Source organism: Engystomops pustulosus, chromosome 4 (assembly GCF_040894005.1).
Source record: "Engystomops pustulosus chromosome 4, aEngPut4.maternal, whole genome shotgun sequence".
Taxonomy (NCBI): domain Eukaryota; kingdom Metazoa; phylum Chordata; class Amphibia; order Anura; family Leptodactylidae; genus Engystomops; species Engystomops pustulosus.
Window position 1 is genome coordinate 22,669,888 of NC_092414.1, and position 26,362 is coordinate 22,696,249.

At 45.3% G+C, this 26,362-nt stretch overlaps 1 protein-coding gene and 1 long non-coding RNA gene across 3 annotated transcripts in view; one reads left to right on the forward strand and one right to left on the reverse strand.

Moving 5' to 3' along the window:
• Nucleotides 1–1,136: 1,136 nt before the first annotated feature.
• Nucleotides 1,137–13,425, reverse strand: LOC140126257 (uncharacterized). The gene is made up of 3 exons (XR_011854790.1): nucleotides 13,176–13,425; nucleotides 2,249–2,399; nucleotides 1,137–1,556 (listed from the first exon to the last, which is right to left on the reverse strand). It is a non-coding gene; the product is annotated as an uncharacterized lncRNA (long non-coding RNA).
• Nucleotides 13,205–26,362, forward strand: part of CLINT1 (clathrin interactor 1) — a 38,745-nt gene continuing 25,587 nt past the window's right edge. For both annotated transcript variants that reach the window (XM_072145486.1, XM_072145487.1), the window contains exon 1: nucleotides 13,205–13,587. In XM_072145486.1, the coding sequence (XP_072001587.1) occupies nucleotides 13,547–13,587 (41 nt within the window). In that variant the 5' untranslated portion in view covers nucleotides 13,205–13,546. The remainder of the gene's footprint in view (nucleotides 13,588–26,362) is intronic.

Below are 26,362 nucleotides of genomic sequence, written 5' to 3' on the forward strand. Positions count from 1 at the left end.
AACTTCTTATTAGGACACATGTACCATCAGTAAACTAATGGTAGATGCCCTTTAAAGGGCAATGCCCAGATGAAAATACCCCTTTTAACTTTCATTTGGAGATAGGAACTTTCCTGCTGGTTGCAGTCCCCACAATAGACATGTACAGGACGGTCCAAAGGAAAATACACCAGGAAAAGAACTGGAATGTGGTCTAGAAAAGAAACAATGAGGCTCATTTACTAAGGGTTGCGCTTCTCACTTTCGTCGGATTGTGCACGGCTTGCAAAGGTATTTAACAAGTGTCTGCTCTGGGATGTTGGAGCACGTGATCCTTTTTTGGAGCGGCTGCGCTGGCTTCCATGTGACACAATTTAGGGGGCGGGCTGTTGGACGATACGACTGATTCGGACTGAGCGCGAGATTTAACATTCAAATTGTGTCGCAAGCCCTACCACTTACATGTACCACTAAAAAGATGGTGGACTAAGTCGGACCTGAGTGGGGAAGCGACGATCTAAGTAAATTGCAGCACAGTGCATTGGAGTCGGACAATGTACTTTGGTGAACTCCAGCGTACGGGTATGTAAATGTGCCCCAATAACTGTGACTAATTGTCTAGATGTGGTTGAGCAGCAAACAATATCAAGGCAGTACTACAAATAACTTGGCAGGGTGCAATGGGTGGACAAAACAATATCAAGATCCACTCTATGAACTGGCAACTGAGCCTCAGGCAGCATAAAGCTTCATTGTAAAAAAGCTCGATGATAAAGAATCCACTAGGATGAAATGGCTTCCTGACCTAAAAGAAGAGGCATATAAGATTGCTAACCCTGGTCACTTTCATTGCGCTTGCAATACACATGATCAGTGGGTGATTTAGAAATAAAAGAGAAATAGATCCCAATGACAATTGACTGGATCAAAGGTCGCCTCCAAATGGGGTTTGTCTTTTGTCAGTCCATTGTGTTGGTTCATTCTCATTCCAGAGTTATTATTGATCTGGGCATCTTGGACCGTGTAGTAATATTCTCAATACAGTAGCAAGGACTGAGCAAGCAGAATAACATGTATTTCCCTTTTATTACAACCCTACAATATACAATACAATATGGCTTCGCAATTAACCCTTTAACCGTTTCTGTGTCCCTGCAACTATTTTTCTGCACAATGTAAAGTTCTCCGGGTGACAGTCCTTGCGGGCAACTTGATATAAGCAGAATATCCCTTTAAATAGTTGATGGAGTGCAGCACATGAGATGAATGATCCTTCCGTCCATATGACCTGACTCCAGGCACACTCTATGCAGTACACAATGCGGTCATGTTTTACACTCTCCCATGTACCTCTGCACTCTCGTTCTCTCATTGAGTTCTCTGCTTTCTGTCATCCATGTCTCTCCAAAGTATTTCTCCGTGAAGCATTTGTTTTTCATTACATTGCCATTAGCACAGCAGTTATTTCTGTTCTGTTTTATGACATTTAACTCTTCTCATCCAAACTATAGCTGCCGGCGCTCTACCACGTTGCGTTCTGTAACACCGCAACCATTTCTGCTCTACACGCCGGCAGCCTAGGGGTTAAGATGATAGAATGTGCTGTGGATTAGGGAAAACAGCTCCTCATTGAGTCACAATTATTTTCTTTACCCTCCTATTTGGTGGGTGGGGGGTGTTTGAGCCCAAATGTTGGGGGAGAGGCTTTATTTAAAGATGTTTTTGTTGGCTTTGGTGCAGAATGTGTCAGTTTCAGGGTCATTATTTCCCAGAAAGCAACAATCTGTCATCAAAAAGAGGTGCAGCTCTGCCTCATTAATACCCATGTGCCAAGAGTGTAGATGTCCTGACCCCAGATGTAGCACAGGACAGTCTGCATGCTCAACCTTTACATGTTTCAGGTTCTGCTTAAAGAGGTTTCAACAGGATAAGACCCAACTTGCTGATCGGTGGGGGTCTCAGTGATGAGACCCCCACAGATCACGAGGGGTCTGATAAGGTCGGCATGAGGTCCAATGGGCTCGGCAATCTCCGTTGGCTCCATAGAGATGAATTGAACAGAATAGACATGCGTGGCCGTCTGCTCTACTCATGTCGGGGAGCAATGAGGGGTCTGACGGAGGTACCTGGGACTTCATGTTCTCATGATCTGAGACTGAGACCTCCACCGATCAGCAAGTTAGGCCCTATCCACAGGTTAAAGGGGCTTTCCAGTTATACTGGAAAATCCCTTTGTGACATGAGCAAGGAAAAAATAAGACATATATACCTTTCTCTGAGTTCTAGTTCTTGCGGTGGTCTTCTCCAGTCTTTTGTTAACAACTCACTGTTGAACATCACTGTCCTCAATACTGTTGGCTAGCCTAGAAGCCCATTAGATCGCATGACCGGCTTTGGCCAATCAGTAGTCGGAGACATCACTACAGAAAATGGGAGAAGACCGAGAGAACCTGTTATATTCTTTGGGCCAACTATTTATTCCTTTAGGGATTAATCAAAGTGACACATTTCTATTCACACTAACCAAACTTATCCAGAAATTGTGTTGTCTTTTGCTAGACTTCTAGGACTCATAATTGTTTTAAAACGTTGGCCCATTCTTTTGTATTCTGGTGGGCTAGTCTGATCCTGTTAAACCTACAATCAGAAAGTGGCTTAATAAACCACTACCAGTATGTTGTCAAGCAGCTTATAGATCATGTTTCTTTCGTGGCGTGGTGGCATCATCCAGAAAATCGACTTTGAAGCAAAAAGTAAATTGGTTTAATGAAGTCAGGGAGGTGGAGAGTTTAACAATGCCAAAACAAAGAGCTTAAGAAAAATAATTATACTTTATTAACATTCCAAAATAATACACATAAGCGACTTCCAATAAAAGTTCTGGGAAGTACAAACACTAGGGGAGCCAAGATGTCCCAGATGGAGTATGGGACTAACACAAAGTACCTACGACCCCCCTTCCTCCGTGTGCCCCAAAATCAAAGCGTGCCAAGAAAGAATCAAATGAATACTGCGTCCAACAGTAGGACCGAATATTTAAGGGAAGATGGACCCAAATGCACATAAAACACTTAAATAGACCAGAGGTACCATCCGGTATTTATAAATATCAATGGTGCAGGTCACACTTACCCAGAGCCATTGTGAAGGCAGGCAAAGAGGTAGTCAGAGGGGAGGCCGGGATGGGAGGCCGGAAGGGTCGCATGTGACCTTTTTGTGGCGCGGCTACACTATTCTTCACAGTCAAACCGACACATTTATCAATCAGTGTCCGACAAAAGTGTGTCGCACTCCCTATGTTAAAGGTGCACCAAAAAAATGTTGGTGCACTCTGTCAGGGCAGTGTAGGGGGCGGCAAATTCATGCAGAACGTGCGCCAGAAATCATGAATCTGGCGCCCCCTGCACACTACACAAGCAAACTGCACATAGTACACACTGCACTGCACTGTTTTTGATAAATGTGTTCCTCTGAATGGAGCAGCAGGACTGTATGCTGTATAGGACAGATACCTTCAGATTCCAAAAAAACTGATATGCGCATTCTTTTTCGGATATAGGCCTAAAAGACACCTTTTGCTTACATGGCGCTCTCCATAAATAGAAACAGTAGTCTCCAAATTATTTCATTCAGTAGAATTTGTGTAAAAACTTTATTCACACTGAAATATTTTGGATAACGCATAAAGGACATGGACAGTGAAAATCTACTCAACTCTCTGGCATTTCCCCCAGGGCTTGGAAACCCAAGCACAAGCATCGCCTGTCGCTCCTGACTATGCCTCTGGCTAGGCTACTGGTGTTATGTGTTTGTATTCTTTCCATATGGTTATTTACCTTGCTTGGTCACTCCAAATTCAGTTTTGAAGCCCCCATGGTCATAGCTAACAGAGAAAAGTTGGAGATCCGAGTTTCCAACAACCGCTAGGAGCTCAGCACCTTTCTCGGTACCCTTTGTCGTCCTCTATTTTGACCCTTTGTCCCATGGGAGGGGGAGACCCACTTGACATCTTAAGTGCTGTGTCTTGTCACGTTGCATTTGATCAGACATGTGGCTTCCTCTCAAGGCCTCTGTCAGAGCGTCAGTCTCTCTCTAAGGGAAGCTGCGTGTCAGCACAAGACATGTTTAGCCGAAAATGTAACTACAAAGCCGTCTGATAAGATTTCTCCATGGCCTGTCTGATTTTTGAGACGGGGTATGACAACACTTTTAATCACATGACGAAACAGAAACTACAGGGGCTTTTAATCAGAGTGGATCTCCTGCTGTCAAAAAGATTCAGGTGTCCTGGGTCCAAGGAAATACAATAGGAGAGGTAAGTACTGTCAGAAATCTGGGTCATGTTTGTCTTCAATGTGACCCTTGGGGAAATAGAAGGACAAGAAGAAAATGAAACATTCAATTTCTATTTTGTTTGTATTTTTCTTGAATTTCAGATATATAGCGAATGGCTACTATATAGACTAGAAATATTATACAGCCGAATACAACATTTTTCTACAGCACAAGGGAATTTTGACCGGCTAAAATCATACAATTGGAGGAAGAATAAATGGATACTGATCATGAGAATATTTGCTTGCTTTTAAGTCCAGTACCCATAATTCCTTTTAAACTCACCACCAAATATAAAATTCTAAACTACATATGAATTTTTATTAACAGGCAGTATGTTGTAGAGCAGGAGGAGCTGAGAAGTTTGTACATAGTATCCAAACTGCAGGCTGCATCTTATAGAACAAAAAGACCTGAGCATATTGCACTACAGGCAGCATGTTATAGAGCAGGAGGAGATGAGCAGTTTGTACATAGTGTCCTATCTGCAGGCAGCATGTGATAGAGCAGGATGAGCTAAGCAGATTGTACAGAGTGTCCTATCTGCAGGCAGCATGTTATAGAGCAGGAGGAGCTGAGCTGACGGTACACAGTGTTTTTTCAGCAAGCAGCATGTTATAGAGCAGGAGGAGCTGAGCAGATTGTACATAGTGTCCTATCTGCAGGCAGCATGTTATAGAGCAGGAGGAGCTGAGCAGATTGTACATAGTGTCCTATATGCAGGCAGCATGTTATAGAGCAGGAAGAGCTGAGCAGATTGTACATAGTGTCCTATCTGCAGACAGCATGTTATAGAGCAGGAGGAGCTGAGCAGATTATACATTATACACTAAAAGTGCAATTTCAGTTTATAATACTGGGTGCGCCTGAATCTGGCGCTTCCCCGCACTGGCAGAGTGACAGAGTTCACCATCTTTATTGTGGTGCACCTTTAACATACGGTGTGCAACACAATTTGTAAGTTAAATACGGCGCTCGGTCTGTGTTGTATTTGCAGACAGCATGTTATAGAGCAGGAGGAGCTAAGCAGATTGTACATATTGGGGCTTATTTACCTAAGGGTCGCCAATTGCACTTTCGTCAGACTGTTCATGGTTTTAAGGATTTGCGCCTCTGGGACCGGTATTTAGCTGGGAATTGTGTCGCACACACTCGAATTTTGGCGCAGCTGCGCTGGCTTCCATGCGTCGGAAATATGGGGGCAGGAAGTTGGATTATCCGACGGATTTGGACTGAGCGTGGGATTAAACTTTCAATTTGTGTCCTAAGACATGCACTCACATGCACCAGGAAGAAGAAGGTGAACTCTGTCGGATCTGAGCGGGGAAGCGACACATCCAGATATCGGACAATCTTAGTGAATCACGCCAGAGTGCATGATCGTCGGAACAATGAACTTTGGATGAACTCCTCAGCCGGGTAATAAATGTGCCCCATTGTCCAGGCACAGCAGGCAGCATGTTATAGAGCAGAAGGAGCTGAATATATTGCACATGGTGTCTTATATGGAGGCAGCATGTTATAGAGCAGGAGGAGCTGAGCAATTTTTATACAGTTTCCTATGAGAAGGAAGCCTAATGTTAGGCGGAGCTGTTTGGTAATGGTTTGCACATTCTTTCTAGTGCAAAGTCAGGCAGAAAACTGGTGCAAACACTCTCATAGTGCCCACTTTTATGAGACCTGTTTTGCAGGACAATCTCACAAAACAGTGGCTGGTTGGGAGACATTGGTTCACTTTCACTGAGACCTGCGCTCGGATATTTACTATACGCCTGCAGAGAATATCCAAGTATCGCTGACTTTCTCTGCACGACTCTATTATTATCCAATAGAAAACAATAGGAAACATGATAGAAGCTTATCAGCTGCCGCTTATCTGCAATTACATGTGACAATGACAATTAACTGTCGCAGCGCCATTGATCAGTTAAGATTAATGAGAAACTAATTTGTATTTTAGGAGATAATTGGCAATCCTTCAAGACATGCGGCAGCCACTTCAGGTTTATATTGCCTTCAAGTGTTTGAGCGGCTACATGTCCTGCAACTATTGTTGTACAGGATCCAGACAGGACGCAGTACCAGGCCTTGACCATAGGGGGCCACTTCCTTTCACACTTTCTTGTTGACTTTTACCGCAAACCTGTCACCAGGAATGTGATTTTTAGCTGCTGACAGGTTCCAATAATTTATTCTTTGCTGATTTTAAAAATAGTAAAAAAAAAACTCCTCTCACTGACTGAAATCTGCTGCAGGTATAAATGTCATCCCCCCAAAAAATGCTATAAAAACTGTAGTTATTTCCATTCACTCTTTTTATTTGATTTTTTATGCTTAATAACTTATATCTGGCCGCGGTGGTTAGGTAAAAAAAAAGTGGGGTAAAATCGGAAGAAAAAATACCACAAAAAAGGTGTGATTTCCCAAAAATCACAATGTGAATACAATCAATGAAACACTAAAAGTTTGAGGGGGTTTCAGACAATAAAAGGCCCCACATATGACAATTGCACGTAAAAAGTGCACAACAATGAACACAGTGATGTCACAGTACAGGGATAATATACACAGTGATGTCACAGTACAGGGATAACGCACACAGTGATGTCACAGTACAGGGATAATACACACAGTGATGTCACAGTACAGGATAATACACACAGTGATGTCACAGTACAGAGATAGTACACACTGTGATGTCACAGTACAGAGATAATACACACAGTGATGTCACAGTACAGGGATAATACACACAGTGATGTCACAGTACAGGATAATACACACAGTGATGTCACAGTACAGAGATAATACACACAGTGATGTCACAGTACAGGGATAATACACACAGTGATGTCACAGTACAGAGATAATACACACAGTGATGTCACAGTACAGGGATAATACACACAGTGATATCACAGTGCAGGGATAATACACACAGTGATGTCACAGTACAGGGATAATACACACAGTGATGTCACAGTACAGAGATAATACACACAGTGATGTCACAGTACAGAGATAATGCACACAGTGATGTCACAGTACAGGGATAATACACACACAGTGATGTCACAGTACAAACATAATAAGCACAGTGATGTCGCATTACAGGGATAATCTTATGATTATTTAATAACATATTTATTAGCATATTATCAAAGATTTAAGCTATTAAACTAACCCCGATTATGTTTTCCTCTATGGTTTTGGCAATAATAAATTAAACTATAAATAGATAAGACAATATCATTACATTTTACCCAAATTACCTTAGTTCTGTAGTAGATACCTGTAATTTCACTAGACTTACAGAAGAGGGAGCTCACTGCAGCACAGAACACAAATTTTGGCTGCAAAGCAAACTACCATATGCCGGATTAGAAAAAATAGTTTTCCCCATAATATGATATACAGTAAAATAAGAATAATGAAAATAAAAAACAGAAACATGATATATAATAAAAAATATATAAATAAATTTACACCTAATTAAAATAAATGCAAAACATTTTTTTAGCAAAACATAAAATAAAAAAAGTATAAATAGATTTTTATGAGCTATATAATCCATATGCTATCTAATAGTTAGACATCGCCTTAAAGGGAATTCTTTTTTGCTACCTGTTTCTGTAAAGTGTACCTAGAATAATACCTGTAGAGGTGGTATCTGGACCATCTAGGACAGTGATGGCAAACCTTTTAGAGACCGAGTGCCCAAACTTCAACAAAGACCCGCTTATTTGTCGCAAAGTGCCAACACAGAAATTTAATTTGTGATTTATACTCCATTCTCTGTCACAGTTTTCATTGATACCAGCACCTGAGGACACCAATAAAGCAGAAAATAGTCCCAGGTTGAGCTGTCACTTTAAAATACCTCTTTGCATAGCAAGTCCTGGGGTGTCTGGGACTGCAGGAAGATACCTGGAGGCATCTCTGATGATGGCCTGAGTGCCCACAGAAAGGGTTCCGAGTGCCACCTCTGGCACCAGTGCCATAGGTTAGCCATCACTGATCTAGGAAGTGACATGCCAGGTTTGGAGAAGACCACAAATAGGCAATGGGTCCCAATAGCCCAGGCACTTTAAGGTGGAGGCATGTACTAGAAGATTATATTACAATTAAAGGATTTTTCTACCAGCATGACATGCATCCGTATGTCAGTGTGCTTGGGTTACACTCCTTGACCCTAGTGGTAGGTGTCTTCTAAAATAATATAACATTAAATAATGGAGACCCATAGAGAATAAAACAGGGATGTAACTACAGGGGTAGCAGCCATAGCAGCTGTTTTAAGGCCTATAGTATCAGGGGGCCCCAACAGCCAACCTGACATGCATACTATTCATAAAGTGTGTATTTTGGATAGTGAACACTTGGAAAAGATCAGGAACACCCCGGGAGTGCTGTGTGAGCGAGTATAGCCATCTGCGGCGGAGCTGCTTTCCAGTTTCAGCCACTGGACTTCCATCTCTGTTCTCTGTTGCTATTCTGGAGGTCGTCGGAATCAGATGATTAGTTATGGTCCCAGGCATCACATCCCCACCAATCACCTGTTTCTGATGTCCTCTGGCTTCAATCTAACAGTGAAGACCCCTTTTGAGTGCCATATTGAGTAGGGAGGAAGTGGTGCACTGGCCCTTTAAATCTTCGGGAGTTGGCACGTACGCACCATAGGAGGTGGGGACGCGCACCTGACCGCCGGAGCAGGAACGCGGACAGGTGAGTCGCGGTGCCGGGGCGCTGGAGCACGGAAAGGGGCACAGGTAAGCCGTGACACACACCTTCTTGGTGACCTGAGATCCAACCAGCTACACCAATCCAGCTGCAGCTATTTAATAGGCTGCGTGCATACCTTCCTGAGGAGCTGAGATCAAACCAGCTACCTCCCTCCACCTGAAGTTTTGCTGTTGCCTGTTGCCAATAAAGAACTGTAAGTTATGCTTTACCAACATGCCTCTGATTACTTTACCAACATGCCTCTGGATCTCCATCTACACACTAGGGATGCCCCAGAGAGAAACCCACACTGTCAGACTCTCCCCCTATTTTCTTGCACATAATACCTGCTAGAGACAGGCCAGGCTGCGGACGCGGCACCTGCTCCCGGTACAAAGCACCGTAACCACCGCCGTGCCACTTAGGTATTCAGGCTCCCAGCTTCCTCCGGCCATCGAGAAAGTTCAGGCCCCGGTGGGGGATGTTGCAGATGTGTACCTCATTATATACATGTTATATACCCCATTCAGAAGTCTGCTGTGCGGTCCTGTCTCTCCTAATTACCTCCCTGGCATAAAACTACTAATACTGGAGAACCCTAGAGCAGAGTAACAATACCGAAGATTCCCAGGGCAGACAAATACTGAAACTGAAGGCAATAATACCAGGGATATATAAACAATTTTGTTTTCCTGGCTCCACTTCTCCTCCTTGCACTCAACTTCAGCTTTTCCTCTCCTCCATGTTTCGCTCTGCTCTGTGTCCTGCACTGGGTGTATGTGGTGGCGGCTGCATGAGGACCTGGAGCAGAATTGTGCCAGGAGCAGGAAAGAACCCGGGAGCAGTACAGTACAGCTGACAAGTACTTACCACTCCTGGGTTCTCTTCTGTGGTGCTTTGCTGTGGGTGGGGAGCAGAGCAGCAGCAGAGGACCTGGGAGGAACGAGATCTGCACTCACTGATACCCGTCCACCTGCACAAATGAAAGTTTCAATCAGTTATTTTACTTCAGTTATGTGCTCATTGGACTGTGACTGACAGCGGGGTGCAGACAGCAACTTACGGCTTAACAGGTTGCATGTGGCCTGTTTGCTCGACTTGTGAACCCCTGATCCCCCCTTTAGTTGAGATGAATGTGGCTGCACGTAATGTACATGGTCAGAAGTCAAGCTCCTCTGCTATAGATTAGACAGATGAGGCACTGGAAAGGAAAGCCGCATTTATCTCCACACTGCTAGAGTACCAGGAAAACAGGACTGGAGTCGTAGACAGTGACCATTTTGGTGGAGCTGGAGTGGGAGTCGAAGCTCTGAAAATTAAGGGGTCGGAGTTGGAGGTTTGGCTTATCGACTCCACAGTCCTGGTTTCTCTGAAAGACAATAATGAGCTGCCTGTAAGCATAGTCGCGGCAGACTGCAATACAGAATACAAACAAAGTATACTACACAAAAAATAAACCTTTAATGAATAAAATATTCCAGTTGAAGCTATTTATGATCAATGAAAATCAGAATTAATATCCCATGGAGATCTGGCTTCGGAATGATACTGAAAATGAAAGGGGAAAATTACAATACAGGCTGATTCAGCTTCAGTGGAAAAGCCTCAATGAAGAAATAACAAGGAAATAAGCCTCCACGTGCCTGTATGACCCAACTAGAATGCCTGGGCATGCTCCTGATGAGGCTCAGTAGTGTGTGGCCTCCAAGTGCCTGTATGACCCAACTAGAATGCCTGGGCATGCTCCTGATGAGGCTCAGTAGTGTGTGGCCTCCACATGCCTGTATGACCCTTCTAGAATGCCTGGGCATGCTCTAGATGAGGCTCAGTAGTGTGTGGCCTCCACATGCCTGTATGACCCGACTAGAATGCCTGGGCATGCTCTAGATGAGGCTCAGTAGTGTGTGGCCTCCACATGCCTGTATGACCCGACTAGAATGCCTGGGCATGCTCTAGATGAGGCGGCGGATGTTCTCCTCAGGAGTCACTCAGATTTGGATTAAAGCATCAGTCAACTCCTGGACATTCTGTGGTGCAACATGGGATTGGTGGATGGAACAAGACATTCAGATGTTCCAGATGTTATTGATGAGTGAAACAAACGTCCAGCACTCTCCGTTGTAGTTAAAAGGTAAACTTTCTTTTTAAAATTATAATGGGCTCACATATCTTCCTTGGCATAACATGCATATGGAAAAATACGTCTACACATTTTAGCCTATATGGCCTTGGTCATGATCATCAGATGTTCTTGATGGGATTCAGGCCTGGGGAATGGGCAGGGAAGTCCATCGCATTAATGCCTTTGTTATGCAAGAACTGCTGAAACAGTACAGCCACATGAGGCCTAGCATTGCCATGCATATGAATTCACAATGGGTCTGAGGATCTCCTCACAGTACCTGATGGCGTTTTTAAGGGTGACAGGTCCTCTTTAAGCCCCAGAGCCGATATCCTCCATCTGGACTCAGTTCCATCTCTACCAGCACAGCCTGAAGTTACCACCATGCTGAGAACAACCATCCTGCGGACCAGCTATCTCCCACCAGCTCCCCAGCTTGCTGAATCTACTGATACCGTTTGCCCGTTGCCTGCCGTTCAATAAAGAACTGTAAGTTGATTTGCACAACACTGCCTCCTTCTGATCCCTGGATATGGCTGTCTACCACCACGGGCTCCCCATCCATTACCCAGGGATTTCTCCTACAGACACCCCAGGGGTTGCCCCAGGGAGAGCCAGTACATCAGCCTCTCCCTCCATATTTCTTGCAAACACCACCTGCTGGAGACCTACCAGACTGTAGGACAGCCCTCCGGTCCCCATACCAAGCACCGTGACATTAGCGCGCCCTAGGCCGCAATTGCCAGCGACTCCGGTATTCTGGGCCCCGGCTGCCTCCAGGCCCACAAGAAAAAAAGGCCAGGCCCTGGTGGGGGATTTTGCAATAATATTTATATAAATTTGGTATCTCCATGATTGTATGGACCCAAAGAATAACATGTCATTAGGAGAGCACAGTAAAAGCTGTAAAAACATGGCCCAAAAGAAAATGGCACAAATGTGTTTTTTTCTCAATTTCAACACATTTGTAATATTTTATCCAGCTTCCCAGTACACAACATGTAATATTAAACACGATCACTAGCAAGTATAACTTGTTACCCAGAAAGCAAGCCATTATGGAGCTCTGTACACGGAAATATAAAAAAGTTATGGTATTTTAAAAGTTGAGAGTGAAAAAATGGAAACGCAAAAATGAAAAAGGGCTGTGTCCTTAACTCTTTAGACCCTGGCGGTCACGTGACTGCCGAGTCTATAGAGCCGGCAGCAGTGCCGGCTCTGCTGCTCTCTGCATCGCTCTATTTCAGCGCAATGCTGTGAGGAGCGGAGAAGGGAGAAGCAGTAATAAACCACATTTCCCTTCTCCCTAGGGTCAGAGACACCCGGAGACGGGGTCCTGTTCCCGTGGCTAGCCAGGAAGCAGTAGAAAACTACTGTCGCTGCAAACTCCGGACCTGCGCCCACTGACATCTAAAGTCAGCAGGCGAAACAGGTTAACGGGGTTTCCCCATGAAACAAGTTGTCCCTATCCACAGGGGTCCAATGTACACCGTCACACCCCTCGTCTGCTCCATGAGATGATCTCTATGGAGCTGACGGAGATTGTCGAGCGCCACACGCCATCATCTTTATAGAGATGAACGGAGTAGCGTTTGAACCCAGGGTCATTCACACAGACTTGTCCAGTCATGTGAAACAAGCCCATAGAAATCAATTGGCCCATATTCTGTGCCCAAAAAAATGGATCACATACAAACATCAAAAATGCCAGTGTGAATGCACACTATTGTCTGATTTCTCATATAATATACCACAATTGCAGAATATTGTACAATTACTCATTCTTTATTATTGCTTTTCTGGCTGCATTCACACAGCTTATACAAAAACGCAGCCTTGAACTATAGTGTAGCGTATTTTGGTTAGGAGCCGTGTAGCACCGCCTACAATCACGTGATGCATAGCATGAGAGCATAGCATAATGATTCAGCATCCCGCCTGCCATTCATTGGACACGCCCCTTATGAGTGACGCAGGCGGTTATTACACTGTTACCATGACGCCCCTCACTAGTTACCTGTCTCTTACGTCACTTCCAAGGTGGAGCTCACTTGCCTGCGTGGAGAATCGGAAAGCCCAGGTTGAACTCCAACCAGTTCGCGCAGGCGTATTTAAGGAATCACGAATGCGCACGCGCAAAACCTGAGTTCACTGGAAAGCGCATGCGTGCTTTGGATGGCAAGCGACGCACGGTACAACTGCGCTCGCGCGGAGTGGTTGGCCTTCGCTTGAAGGTTGTCAGTACGCAAGCGCGACGTGACGCGTCGGTCGTTGCGTGTAGGGCAGTGGAGCGGTTGCGCGGAGTGACATCGGCAGGTCTCCGGTGAGTGAGAGAGAAAGAGGGGAAGAGCCAGTCCTCGGGACCGGAGGAAGAGACCGGGAGCGAAGATGCTCAACATGTGGAAAGTCCGGGAGCTGGTGGATAAAGCGTAAGTACTGCTGCTGGGCAGGGCTGTGCCTGTCTCCAGCCTGGGCCTGTGTCAGATGTCATTCTCTGTGTTACCTATGCCATCTGCAGTATACATGAGTGGAAGAGCGCCGCTCCTGTGTCTGGTGGTGTCTAGTATTACATCTGACCTGGTCCCTTCAGTGTAGTAGTGGTGCAATACCAAGTGCAACCTGTGGTCTGATGTGGTGCTATTTCTTCTTAAAAATCAGTCCTATCCTGGTGATGCGTCTCCCGTAGTAACGTAGATCTCCACTGCAGCGATTGGCTGTTACTTCCATGTAACCTCACTATAGACGAGTAACGTACGTAGTCATTGGGTCACCTCTTGTAATTCTTCTAAACAGCCTGTGGTGTCTCTTCTGACGTGTCTGATTTAGTAAATCCTTATATTTTCCCTATTTCCTGTTATTCTTTATATAAATAAGTTGACAAGTCTCTTGTAATTGTGCGTTATGCTGTCCCTCATCATCCCTCCTCGCAATGAATGGCTAAATTGACAAGTGGGTGTTGCCAGTTGAGGGGGTGCCCTTCCAAAGTCTGACACACCCACTTGTCAATTTAGCCATACATTGCCAGGAGCAATAATAAGGGACAGAATAATGTGTAATTACATTAGGAGATGTCCCAGAATAGTTGAAGGAAGTTTCCACTGGAGTCATACTTGGTTACCCTGTTGCACCTGGTCTTCAGGGCTGTGCCTGGCTGGAGGTGGCAGGTATTGGAGGTGGCTGGAGGTTCGCGGGCACATGCTTCAGCCAACGAGTTGCCTCCTTGGACCACAGGACAACAGAATAAGTGAAATCCCCTGGAAAACACCCAGAACTGGGGAAATTGAATTGAAATTGGGGAAATAAACATGTCCAGAGAGGTGAAAGGTCATCCTTGGGAATCTCATCACGCACACACACCCCTCATGGCTGGGTCTATCAAGCAACATACCACCATTGAACAACTTGTCCCTGCAGCGGGATTCCTTCTATAGTAGCAGCGGTTTCCCACAGCTTTGCAGAGGATGTAAGCACCAACATAAATTGGCCAAGTTTCATAGACCTCATGGCCAACGTATGTAGCGTAACTGTGTGGCAGATAATCTTCTGTGGACCCAGCTTGGAGAAAATTAGAAAAATATGACTGTTTTAAGAAACAGCAGCTCCCTTGTATATGGGCTGGTGCAGGTATTACATCTGATCCCAACCAGATATGGATGAAGCACAGCTGCAGGATATCCACATACAGGTTCTTATCAAAGCCATTTGGGGCTCTGGATCCCTGTCGGTGCTGGGTAGTCCTGGGGCAAGTGTGTAGAGGAGTGTAAGATGAAAGCATTGTCCCAATTGGCACTGGTGGGTCCTGTAAAGTTTTTTTTCTTTCTTTTTTTTTCTTTTTCCCCACCTCAGGTTTTCTGTGTAATTTGTCCTGGTAGTTAGTGTACATTAAGCGGTGTCACCAAAAAATGCAACTTTCACACAAATCAACATGGTTTTTGTAGGATGACAATCCCGGATATGGAGGGCATATAGTAGGGGTGTCTGCATCCGTCCTGGCACTAGGGAATAAGCAATCACTTGATAATCTCAGACACTTATTTATCAGCAAATCAGATAATATTCTCGCCTCTGAGAGCCCCCTACAATCCAGTGGGACCCACATGCCGCCAAGTACACCCTACAAGCCATGTGTTCCATTCATGTATATGGGGTGGCTCCTCCAGATCCACAGGAGAGAATGTACCATCTCTCGATTCATATGGCGTAAATGTTGGACCCCTAACATTCAGACACTTATCCTTTTGGTCCCCTGCACTGAACACTTGGACACGGATCTGATAGCTCTGCCCCTGTGCTGGCGCTATGTACATGTTGCAGGCATAAGATGCCACGGATCCTGTGGAAAGTGAAAGGACAGTGGTGACGGCCATAACACAGAGCAAACAGTTACTATGCAGCTGATTGGTGAGATCACCTATAGCTGCCTCTAAAGATAACATGGGATGTGCTTAGCCCAGTTTATTTCTGGAATTTCTGTGCTTTTTGTTATTCTAGTCGGAATATGACACAATGTAAACAGGGTCTTGTACTCCGCGCCTGGAAGCTTCTGGGATTAGTCACTTCTAGTCAGGTGGCTCCTGCTGATGGACTTAATCACCTCGGAATTTGATCCCTTCATTTTAATAAAAGTGAAGCATTCCTTAAATAAGTAAACTCTGGAAAGGCTCAAGTTGGGGAGGAAGATGACCTGACGTTACTCTGCACTCCATACACTGTTACTCGGCTAGTTAGATGTCCTTCAAGTGTATTCTTCACTGTTATTATTGGTGCCGTGGGAAAATACAGTATTTTGTCTAGAAGTGTGCCCTATATACAGTATGACGGAGGCTTCTGGGCGGCGCGGGTTGCGGCCCCTGGACGGAGGCTTCTGGGCGGCGCGGGTTGCGGCCCCTGGACGGAGGCTTCTGGGCGGCGCGGGTTGCGGCCCCTGGACGGAGGCTTCTGGGCGGCGCGGGTTGCGGCCCCTGGACGGAGGCTTCTGGGCGGCGCGGGTTGCGGCCCCTGGACGGAGGCTTCTGGGCGGCGCGGGTTGCGGCCCCTGGACGGAGGCTTCTGGGCGGCGCGGGTTGCGGCCCCTGGACGGAGGCTTCTGGGCGGCGCGGGTTGCGGCCCCTGGACGGAGGCTTCTGGGCGGCGCGGGTTGCGGCCCCTAGAATCGCAGGGGTATACCGTAATCGTCCGTATTATCTACAACTTCTTCTTGATACAAATATTCTTTACTCCTCGGAGGGATATATTTATTCTGTTGGAAAACATCCAGTGTGACCTCTGGCCTGAACACAAGAACATATACAAGTACAAGGTGTGATCGCTGACGTGTTGTGGAGTCTATTGTTGGTGAATGTGGTGGATCCCTTCCATGTGGGATCTCTGTATACGCCCTGGGGCCACAGCCCTCCACCTTGATCCTGATAACTCGGCTCCGGAGCTTCCCATTGTCCTGCAGGTGTTCGGGTGGACCCTGAACTCGCCATTGAATAGTCTTGGCTGATTACACTGTGGCGTCTTATCATTAGATAGGGCAGCAGATAACGCTTTGTCATTGAGAACTTGTTTTGTGAGTGTAAAATAATTTTCTGTAATGGTTTCGCTCGGCTTGTGACTTGTCTGCAACTGGATGAACTGGTTTCTATGTTTGTGAGTAAACTGTGTGACATCTACATAGGGGCTTCTCCGGGTCAGGGGCTTATCTATCATCTGTTATCCATAGGGTAGGTCAATAGTAGCTGATTGTGGGGATACAACACAAGGCGCCCCCCACCAATAATAACATGGCTCCATCCATAGTGCTGCCCAGCCGCTCACACAGAAGCAAATAGACAGTAGTATAAGAGCCTATAAATTCTGATTAACTGAAATCGACTATTATAACAGGTTTAAAATTATGGACACAGAACTTTCAGTTTTTTTTATCTAAACATCCAATGACGGTAGAAAGAGGCAAATGGTGACCCTATTCCTAGCGACCCCTTTAATATTTCTGATAAAATAATGGAAGGATTACAGAAAAGATGAATGGAAATCTGGAACATATCCAATTCATTAATGTTGACAGAAATTCTAACGGATCGGTTATTTTTACGGATCAGGAATAGCGCAATAGAAATTAAGAATGGGGTGGAGCTGGCTCTTAGGCCCTGTGTATACGGTTGTATATCATGGACACATGTGTCCTCCAGGTTCTTCATGAGTGGTAAACCCAAATTGATCAAATTTGGGGCAACCCTTATCAATCTGATCAATGGGCATCCCACTGCCGAGACCCTCGCCCCTCATAGAATGAGAGTGGCATAAAGTGGAAGGCCTCAGTCATGCATCTTACAACTCCATTCAATACTGCCAGAGATTGTTACAAGGCATACCATCCCCTGAGAGTTGTTCTTAACCTGGTGACTTCATCTTTGGTAAGACGACCCCGATTAAGAGCAAATTTCCTGAATAGTAAAGAATAAAAGAATTGTATTGGGAGTTTTCTAGAGATGTTACACTACGATGCCAGGTAGGGACATGGAGAAGGATTGCACGTGCGGGCATAGATGTATCCTGTCGGGCCACTTTCGTTGGTGATCCATGCAGGAAGTAACCCTTCGGATACCACGTTACAGATGACATTACCTCACTTACCACAAAACCCGCCTTCCTGTGCTCCATACGGCCGTTATGCTCATCTTTCCTTCTCATGTCAGAGACGTTTGTGACTGCATTGGGTCGGAAACACGCAATGTCCTTTAATACGATATAAACTCATTTTTGTAAAGAAAGTGTTCACTGCTATGACAGATATTGGCCCATGTTGAAACCTTTGGTCCTGAATTAAGGTATAAACATTCAATTCTTACTGCAATACAGAACATAACGTGATATTGGCATCCTGGTACCGTAACCCACATGTAAGCAGTGGGTCTCATAGGCTGAAGGGGGGATATTTGTATAATGTCTTGAAGTGTCTCTGCGCTTCACCCGCTGAGGCATAAGTAATGAGATCACTTGTGTGTGAGTGACATGGCTGCATCACTTGACAGCTCTTTGGTTGTCGTAATTTTTATCTTTCCTCCTTTCTGGGTACTTAAGATGCAAATAACCCTCAATGCCTGGAGACCGAAATTAGAAAGAGTATGTTTTCTCGACTTGTTTTACCACAGACTTGTATAGCCGGAGCTTTTACATGTCTTAAAGGGGCACGTAAAGCTGACCCGATACATAAGGGACTACCTCACTGAATGGCGCTGGCCGTGTGCCATCAACTAGGGGCTGATACAGACTACAGCCAAATACAAAGGACCAGGGAGCTTAGAGGTTGTCATCGAAAATCAAACTGTTCATGAAGTGTTACCAGGCAAATTTAGGGTTTTATTTTACCGTAAAGCCTGCCACCATATAGTACCCATTACACTTCCTAGAGAGGACCTCTCTGGGCCCTCTGATCCATTGTGTGCTCCTGCGGGAGGACCTGTATAATCAGCAAGAAACTGCTAGCAGAACTCTGACGTCATCATTCTCCCTCACCGTTGCAATCGCTTGACTAAAGGGCCACAACGATGGACCAGTCAGCTGGAGACATAACATGTATCATGTATTTATTTTGGTTGTTTCCTTACACCTGGTCTAGCTGCCCAAGATATAACGCAGTGATGGCGAACCTTTTGGAGACCGAGTGCCCAAACTACAACCAAAATCCTCTTATTTACCATGAAGCGCTAACATGGCATTTTAAGCAGTAGATTATTATTATTATAAATAAGGAGGGCAAATTCAGACTCGTTGTAGCTTCTCTTCAGGGTCTCTCTTTTGAGGAAGAATAGTGGGTCCAGAATGAGAACCTCTAAAGATATTGCAGTTCTGTCAACACCTTCTCACTTTTCATGCAGTTACAAACAGTCAATGAAGTGTCTCTTTAAAATAGCGCTGAGAGCCGCATCTCTTAAGTTGCCTGGGACTGCAGGAAGATTTGGTGGATTTGGTCCGATTTGGTGAACTCTATCCTGGAGTGATGGTCTGAGTGCCACTTCTGGCACCCGTGCCATAGGTTCGCCGCCACTGGTATAACGGGTAACCCACTTTCACCTTGCCCAAATGGCATGGGCTCCTAGACATTTTACCCAGTTAGGTGCACATCAATAAATGGTAACACCTAGTTGTCAATTTACTTGTACATTTCTGGGAGAAATAACAGAATTGTACTTCAGGACAATGGCGTCTACAGAGTCTGTGTTCTGGGAGTCCATTTAAAGGACACCTGCCAGTAGGTGTGTTTGGAGCCCCTGTACCTCCAGCACCTTACCTGTGTTATTGGTATAAGGCTGAATTGACATGAACGTTTGCCTGCCAGGCCGTAGCCAGACGGACGTGCGTCCGGCGCGATGGAAAGGAGGGGCGACCCCTCTCCATAGAAACGCACGTTGTATGGGCTGTACACGGGGAAAGGTAGGACATGTCCTATCTTTTTTTCCTGGGTACAGCGGTATGGTACCACATGTGTGTCGCTCCATGCAGCCATTGCCGTCTATGGGGGACGTATGTACCACCACAAGCTTGCAGCCGTACATGTGTTCCCCATACGGTCGTGTGAATGTGGCCTACGTGTGAAATTAATGTTATTGGCATCTCTTATTTTCTTGGATTTCTCTACACTCCTCTCCAGTGAACGTAAACAAGTCACATGCACTTCATCTCGGGGTTGTAGCCGGCATTGTATGTATTTATTTATTTTGGCATGTTCCTGACATTCCTTGGGGATCGGGGTCTTGCATTGTGATTCCTAACATAAACCCCAGTGTGTATGGGCAGCCTGGTTATTGGCTATAGGGGGGCTCTCAGCAGCGGTCACCCCATCATGGACAATAGGCAGATGACATTGTCCTTGTGTGAAGCTTCGGCAGTGACTTGTGCAATGTGTGTCTTGTATGTGATGCTTTGTGCCTGTTGCATCACTTACGAGAATGTGCTGTAACTATGGAGCGCTCTGCCCCAGGAAGTAAAGGGGCAGAAGGAATACATGTCCTAGTCAGCAGAATAGTGAGAGATGTGATGAGCTCAGGCTGTCCGCACGGCACAAATCTTCTTGTTGTGATGTTTCCTCCTATGTCCTGTGCTTAAAACATCAGATCTTTATCACTATCTTATTTTTTTCCTGCGGGTTACTATCGTTCTTGTTGTTCTGTCCCGTTCTCATGTGCTGGTTTCTTCCGAGTTGAAATACACATTGGGCGGTCCATCAAGAGGTGGACAATTTTCATGGGCACAGGGGTGTGAGGCAGTAAGTTATTTCCGAGCCACAAGGCCTGGAGGAGTCCTAGGCTGCTCTGCCACATAATTTACCAGTATTCAGCGATTTTCATTTCAGATTTTGGGGCCCAGGTGTCAGGCCTCCGTCCGTGGGGCAGCATTTTACTTGCTGAACTGTCTGACCCCCATACATTAAAATAGCAGTGGTCCCAAGTGTCCCTTTTTACATGGAATAGTGTTTTCATGTAAGGGATTTTATTATTATTTTTTTTTAACGGGTCAGTCAAGTGAAAGCTGCTTTCACTTTAAGTGTCACTCACTGATCTTTACTACCGAGCACAGCCACTATACATATTATTCTATATATGTATTGTGCTGCACTTTGTAGTCGTGTCAGAGCAGTGGGGCGGGGGTGGGGGTAATCCAGAAATCTTTCAGGCCAACGCTTATGTCATATTGATGACCCACTTTAAAAATAGGTCTAATACACGATATGGTGTTAGATTGCCATCGCCTTTGCCCGTGGCTGGTGACTGGCGCAGTATAGCCGCACCAAGCTCACGTACCACATCATGGAGAATTAATGAATCACTGACTCTTTCTTTCTGGCAGGATCTGATTACACGGTATCTCATGACACTGTCATTGGGCCGCGTCGATCTGCCCGTGCGATTATCCTGCCTGCAGATCATCTCTTGCCGTGCGGGCATCCCTGCCAGTTTCATCACTAATACTTGTAGCCACATGGCAGGAAGCTGCATCACTGCTTATTTGGCTCCAGGTGGGAGATAGACGTCCAGTCTTCACATCCCGGGCACAAGGTTCTGCTGCGGGAGACGGCTAAAGGCCCAGCAGCAGAAGATACGACTTATCATTCTATTTATCATCATGTCACAGCATTGCATATACTTTCACTATACACTTCATTACATTAGGATATAGCGTCAGCAGATTTGCTTAATCCCTTTAATTGGGAGGTCATTTACCTTGGTTAATGTGTAATAGTCATCTGATAACCATCTGGTTCATAATGTTACATTGTAAAACAATGCAGATTAGCAATCCTTTGTAGTGACTGTGGTGAGCCTGGTCAGGGGATGAGCTAATGTGCAGCAGCCAATCTAAATAGGGAGAGCTACACATAAACTCTTAAAGGGAACTTCCAATTTATTTGCTTTTAAGCCATATGTTCCCTGAAGTGTCTTGTGTGAGTAGAGAAGGTAGCACTTTTTAGATAATACTGGTAGGAAATTGGTACGGGACGCTCTATATACAGCATCTTATGGGGAGGTGGGATCTTCACTAACAGTGATGGTAAGATTTTTGCCGTCATGTGCCGAGGCCCTGATAATAATCGCATTTCCCCTCTTGAGCCTTTAAGCCTTTTTACTGTTGTGAAATATTCATTGTCTTCTCCAGGTTTAGCAGTCAGAAGATTCAGATCTTGCAACCGGCAATGAATAAACGCTGAATGGAGAAACCGAGGGTCAGACAGGCGATAGGGGAGAGCGGCACAAGCTGGCACCATCCTGGGGCATAACTTGTATCATTTATAACTTAAAGGGGTATTCCAGTTACAACAAGTTACTCCCTATCCACAGGGAATAATTTACTGACCAGTAGTGGAAGCTCCGCCGGTCACAGGAACAAGGATCCCTTGTACCCCCTGAATGAATAGAGAGGCTGTTTCCAAATTCGGAGATGGTAAACACTGTACTGTATTCTGGCGGTCCCTTGGAGGTGGGAGAAGGGACGAGGCCCGTGTTTCCTAGATGATCGGTTAACTTGCTCATGATTTGTTATTGCAGAGGATTTTCTATTACGATTACTTTGAAGTCGGTGAGAATATTGGTGTGTATGCGCTGCAGAATATTTCAGCAGGGAAATTAATGTGACCGTCCAGTTACACAGGACCCCTATAATGTCCTATGTTCTGGGAGACTGAGCATCAAAGTGGCAGAGAAGAGTCTGAGAGGGATATCCTTTCCTGGCCTAACTATTGTCCTATAGGACAGCTACCTCCTCATAAGAGACCCTCAGCAGTCACCACCCAGGCTTGTGCTGATGTACTTAGGCCGGGTTCACACGCTGAGTGCATACATTGACATAAAGTGGCAGGCGCTTTGTTGCCTCCTTCTGACCATTATACCTCGTATCTTGCGAAAAGGGCAAAATAGAAAGACATGGCAATCTACATCTTTCCATCCTGCTCCCTCCTGCTGAACGGCGTATGCTCTCAGCGGATTCCTTGTATTGCATCCGTCCTCCAGTCTCGCTGAACCAGTGATGTCACTGTCCATCTAAGGACATCACTGGGGAAATGCCTCGTACAACGGCAGCAGCCATTCGGGGGTAGGAGAGGTAAATTGTCATGAGCAGTTCCCTTTACTGGGAACTTGTATTGAGGTTTGTGTCCTCATTTAGGATCCCAAACTAGGAATTCTTGGTTCCATGCACCAAGTAGAGTACTGCACATGTACAATGTAGTAATGTTCCCGGTGTCCGTGCTACAGAAGGATAGAAGCTGTCACACTCCTGAACCGAGCTGACCGATGCTCCTCATTTGTTCCTGGTGATATCCCAGTATCCCAGCCCTCACTTATCACCTCTTTGTAATGTTGGGATATTAGTCTTGTGTATTGAGACAAACTGTAGAATTAATGTATTTACATTTTTTCACATGTTTTAAGACCTTGTCGATCATCTGTCATGATGTTTAGCATGGATTGCTCCGTTTTCTTTAAATTCACTACCTTAAAGGGGTTGGCCACTCTTTAACATAAATTTCCATACTGCCTTAATAATATTCCCTGAATTCTCACCAATCGATTCATCACTTCTGATGCTGCTTTTATTGCTGTGTGCAGACTCTCTGTGGGATCTTTGTTTACATGTCTCTGTTAGGAGGGACCTGTAGCAGGAGATTATAATTCATCATACTGAGGGGAAAAAGACACTGGAGGATGGACTGAAGGAGAGAGAAACTGGGAGCTGAGTCGAGATTCGGAGGGCAACATGGGGAGAACGGGGAAATAAGGAAGCAAAAGTACTGGCTCACATGCCTGCAGAGACCTCATGGAAGGGATTTATTGAAAAATGAACAACCCCTTTAAAGGAAATTTGCCATCAAAATCCATCATGATAAACCAGGGACACTTACTCATAGACCCAGGCACCGTGACTTTGGTAATCTTCTTTGATTTGGTATACATGGCCTCTGTCCTTCAAAAATCAACATTTAAATTATGCTAATGAGCCGTAAGCACGTGAGGGGGGGACCTTACCAGAGCCCCACCAGGCTCTGGCTTCAGTCTGTTACACTATTCCCCTCCCTCTGCCTGATGCAATCTCACTGCAGCAGGGGCAGTGGGAGGAAATGCACAGTGTAACAACCTGTGTATCTGCAACACAAAGGGGCTCAGGTAACACCCCTGTCTGGCTCATTAGCATAATTTTAAAAGATCATTTTAGAAGGAAGGAGGCCATGGATAACAAATGTGAGAAGAACATTTAAATATTTATGCTAGCATCATAGCGTTCATGGTAGTTTCAATGGGTAAGGGAGAAAGAAGTTGAAATCTGTAATCTTCCAGTGAATAAGAGTGGGGTGCCCCATACAGAATGGGGTCTTTTCACATCTCTGGAAGTGTTGAATCTATTTCTTCAGACAGCATGTTATGGAGCAGAGCACATTGTACATAGTGTCACATTGTACATAATGGCCCACATTTCTTTAAGTAAATCTACCTCCTGGATCAAGGATTGTAAACCAAGCACACTTACATGCAGGTGTGTGCTCCCTCTGGCACGAGCCGCTCTTCTTTAAGCTTATTATGCCCTTGTTTTTCCAAAAAAAAAAGCTTTATACATTATGCAAATGAGCCTGTGGGCTCACATAAAATCAATGGTGTTTGGAGCAGCTGAGGCTCATTTACATAATTTTTAAAGCTTTTTTTTTGGGGGGGGGGGGGAGCATAATAAGCTAAAAGAAGAGCGGATCCTGCCAGAGGGAAGGAGCACGTACCAGCATGTACATGTGCTTGGTTTATAATCCTTCATCCTGATGGTAGATGCCCCTCTCCTGCATAGGTAAGTCACACACTAGCTCTTACATACTTCCCTTTATATCTGGCGGTATAATGGCCGGTGACTCTTTGCTGTAAATGATTACTTTATATTGTCTCTATGATGACGGGATGATGACGTCTCGCAGTTGTCACCTGCCGGGCAATGTAGTATAACATCTGAGATATTATGATCTGTGTAAAAGAAGCGTTGGCTTGTTGGTATCCGCCTTGGTAATGGCTGCAGGGTGTGAACGTGGTCTTTATAGAGCTGTTGCTTTAGACAAGTTTTCTGGTTCCAAAGTTCATACGGTTGGAAAGAAGACATCTAGACCAGTGATGGCGAACCTTTTAGGCACTGAGTGCCAAAACTACAAGCAAAAGCCAGATATTTTTCACAAAGTGCCGCATGCCAATTTACCAATTACCGTATTGGCGCCCTGATGACACCAATACAAGAGAAAGAAGGAGAAATTTGGATTGTTATTGTAGTTTCCCTCTAAAGTCCTCTTAACAGGATGAATCATGGTTCCGGAGAAGAGGCTACAATGATAATCAAGCTCTGTCCACACCTCCTTGATTCAGGTCCTTAGTCCTGAATGTTGACCTTTGTGCTGGGTGATCGCCTGGGTGCCCAAAGAGAGGGCTCCGAGTGCCACCTCTGGCACCCGTGCCATAGGTTCGCCACCACTGATCTAGACCCTCGCACCTTTTACTCATGGACATGGATCACACATTGTGTAATGGAGAAATCTCTAAATATTCGGTAACTATCCGGATCATTGGTTCAGACAAGGTAACGCAGGAGTGTGCCCTATGTGTGCCAGCCCCACAGCTCAAACAAATCCCAGTATTAGGTAATGTTTGCTCTACACAAGCCTTGTTTTCCATCGCCTGTCACGTCATCAGGAGAACATGTTGTGACTGACCCCCTGCCCTTCCGTGTGGACCAGGTAGAAATCGCTGCCATTCTTTACCCGCTGGTGAATGAAGTGCCACTTTCTAGACAAATATTTATCTGCTGCCAAGGAGATGCAACAAAACACACGTCCTGCCATCGCCTGTTATAGAGCATCTGGCGGCAGCAATAAGAGCGTGGTCCAAACCACCCACCATTGCTTGCCTCTAAAGTCTACATGTACACATAGCATTGCATCAGGGGCCCCATCTGGAGGTTTTCAAAAAAGCATAGCACCCCCCCCCCACACCCCTACACCCAAAAATAAAGTGGCTATTCCTGAACTCTCCCACACCTGCTCGTGTGGACACGTAAGGCCCCCATGTACAGTGATGAAATGTGTGACACTCGGCTTTGTCTGACTCGTATATTGTTCTATGTCTGACATGTAACCGCATTGGTTAATACGATCATCAGTCACTGAAACAGGTCTTAAAGGGTTTATAGGCTTCCTATTGATCCTTAATTGTAAAAAAAAATATATATATATATATATATAGTATATTTTGTATAAACTCCTTGGCTCATCCTGCTCTATAAGATGGTGGATGCAGATTGTACATACTGTCCTATCTGCAGGCAGCATGTTATAGAGCGGGAGGAGCTCAGCTCAGCAGATAGGACACTATGTGCAATGTGCTCCGCTCCTCCTGCTGTATAACATGCTGCCTGCAGATAGGACACTATGTACAATATACTCTGATCCTCCTGCTCTATAACCTGCTGCTTGCATATAAGTCACTATGTACAATCTGCTCGGTTCCTCCTGCTCTATAACATGCTGCCTGCAGATAGGACAATAGGTTCAATCTGCTCTGCTCCTCCTGCTCTATAACATGCTGCCTGCAGATAGGACACTATGTACAATATACTCTGCTCCTCCTGCTCTATAACCTGCTGCTTGCAGATAGGACACTATGTACAATCTGCTCAGCTCCTCCTGCTCTATAACATGCTGCC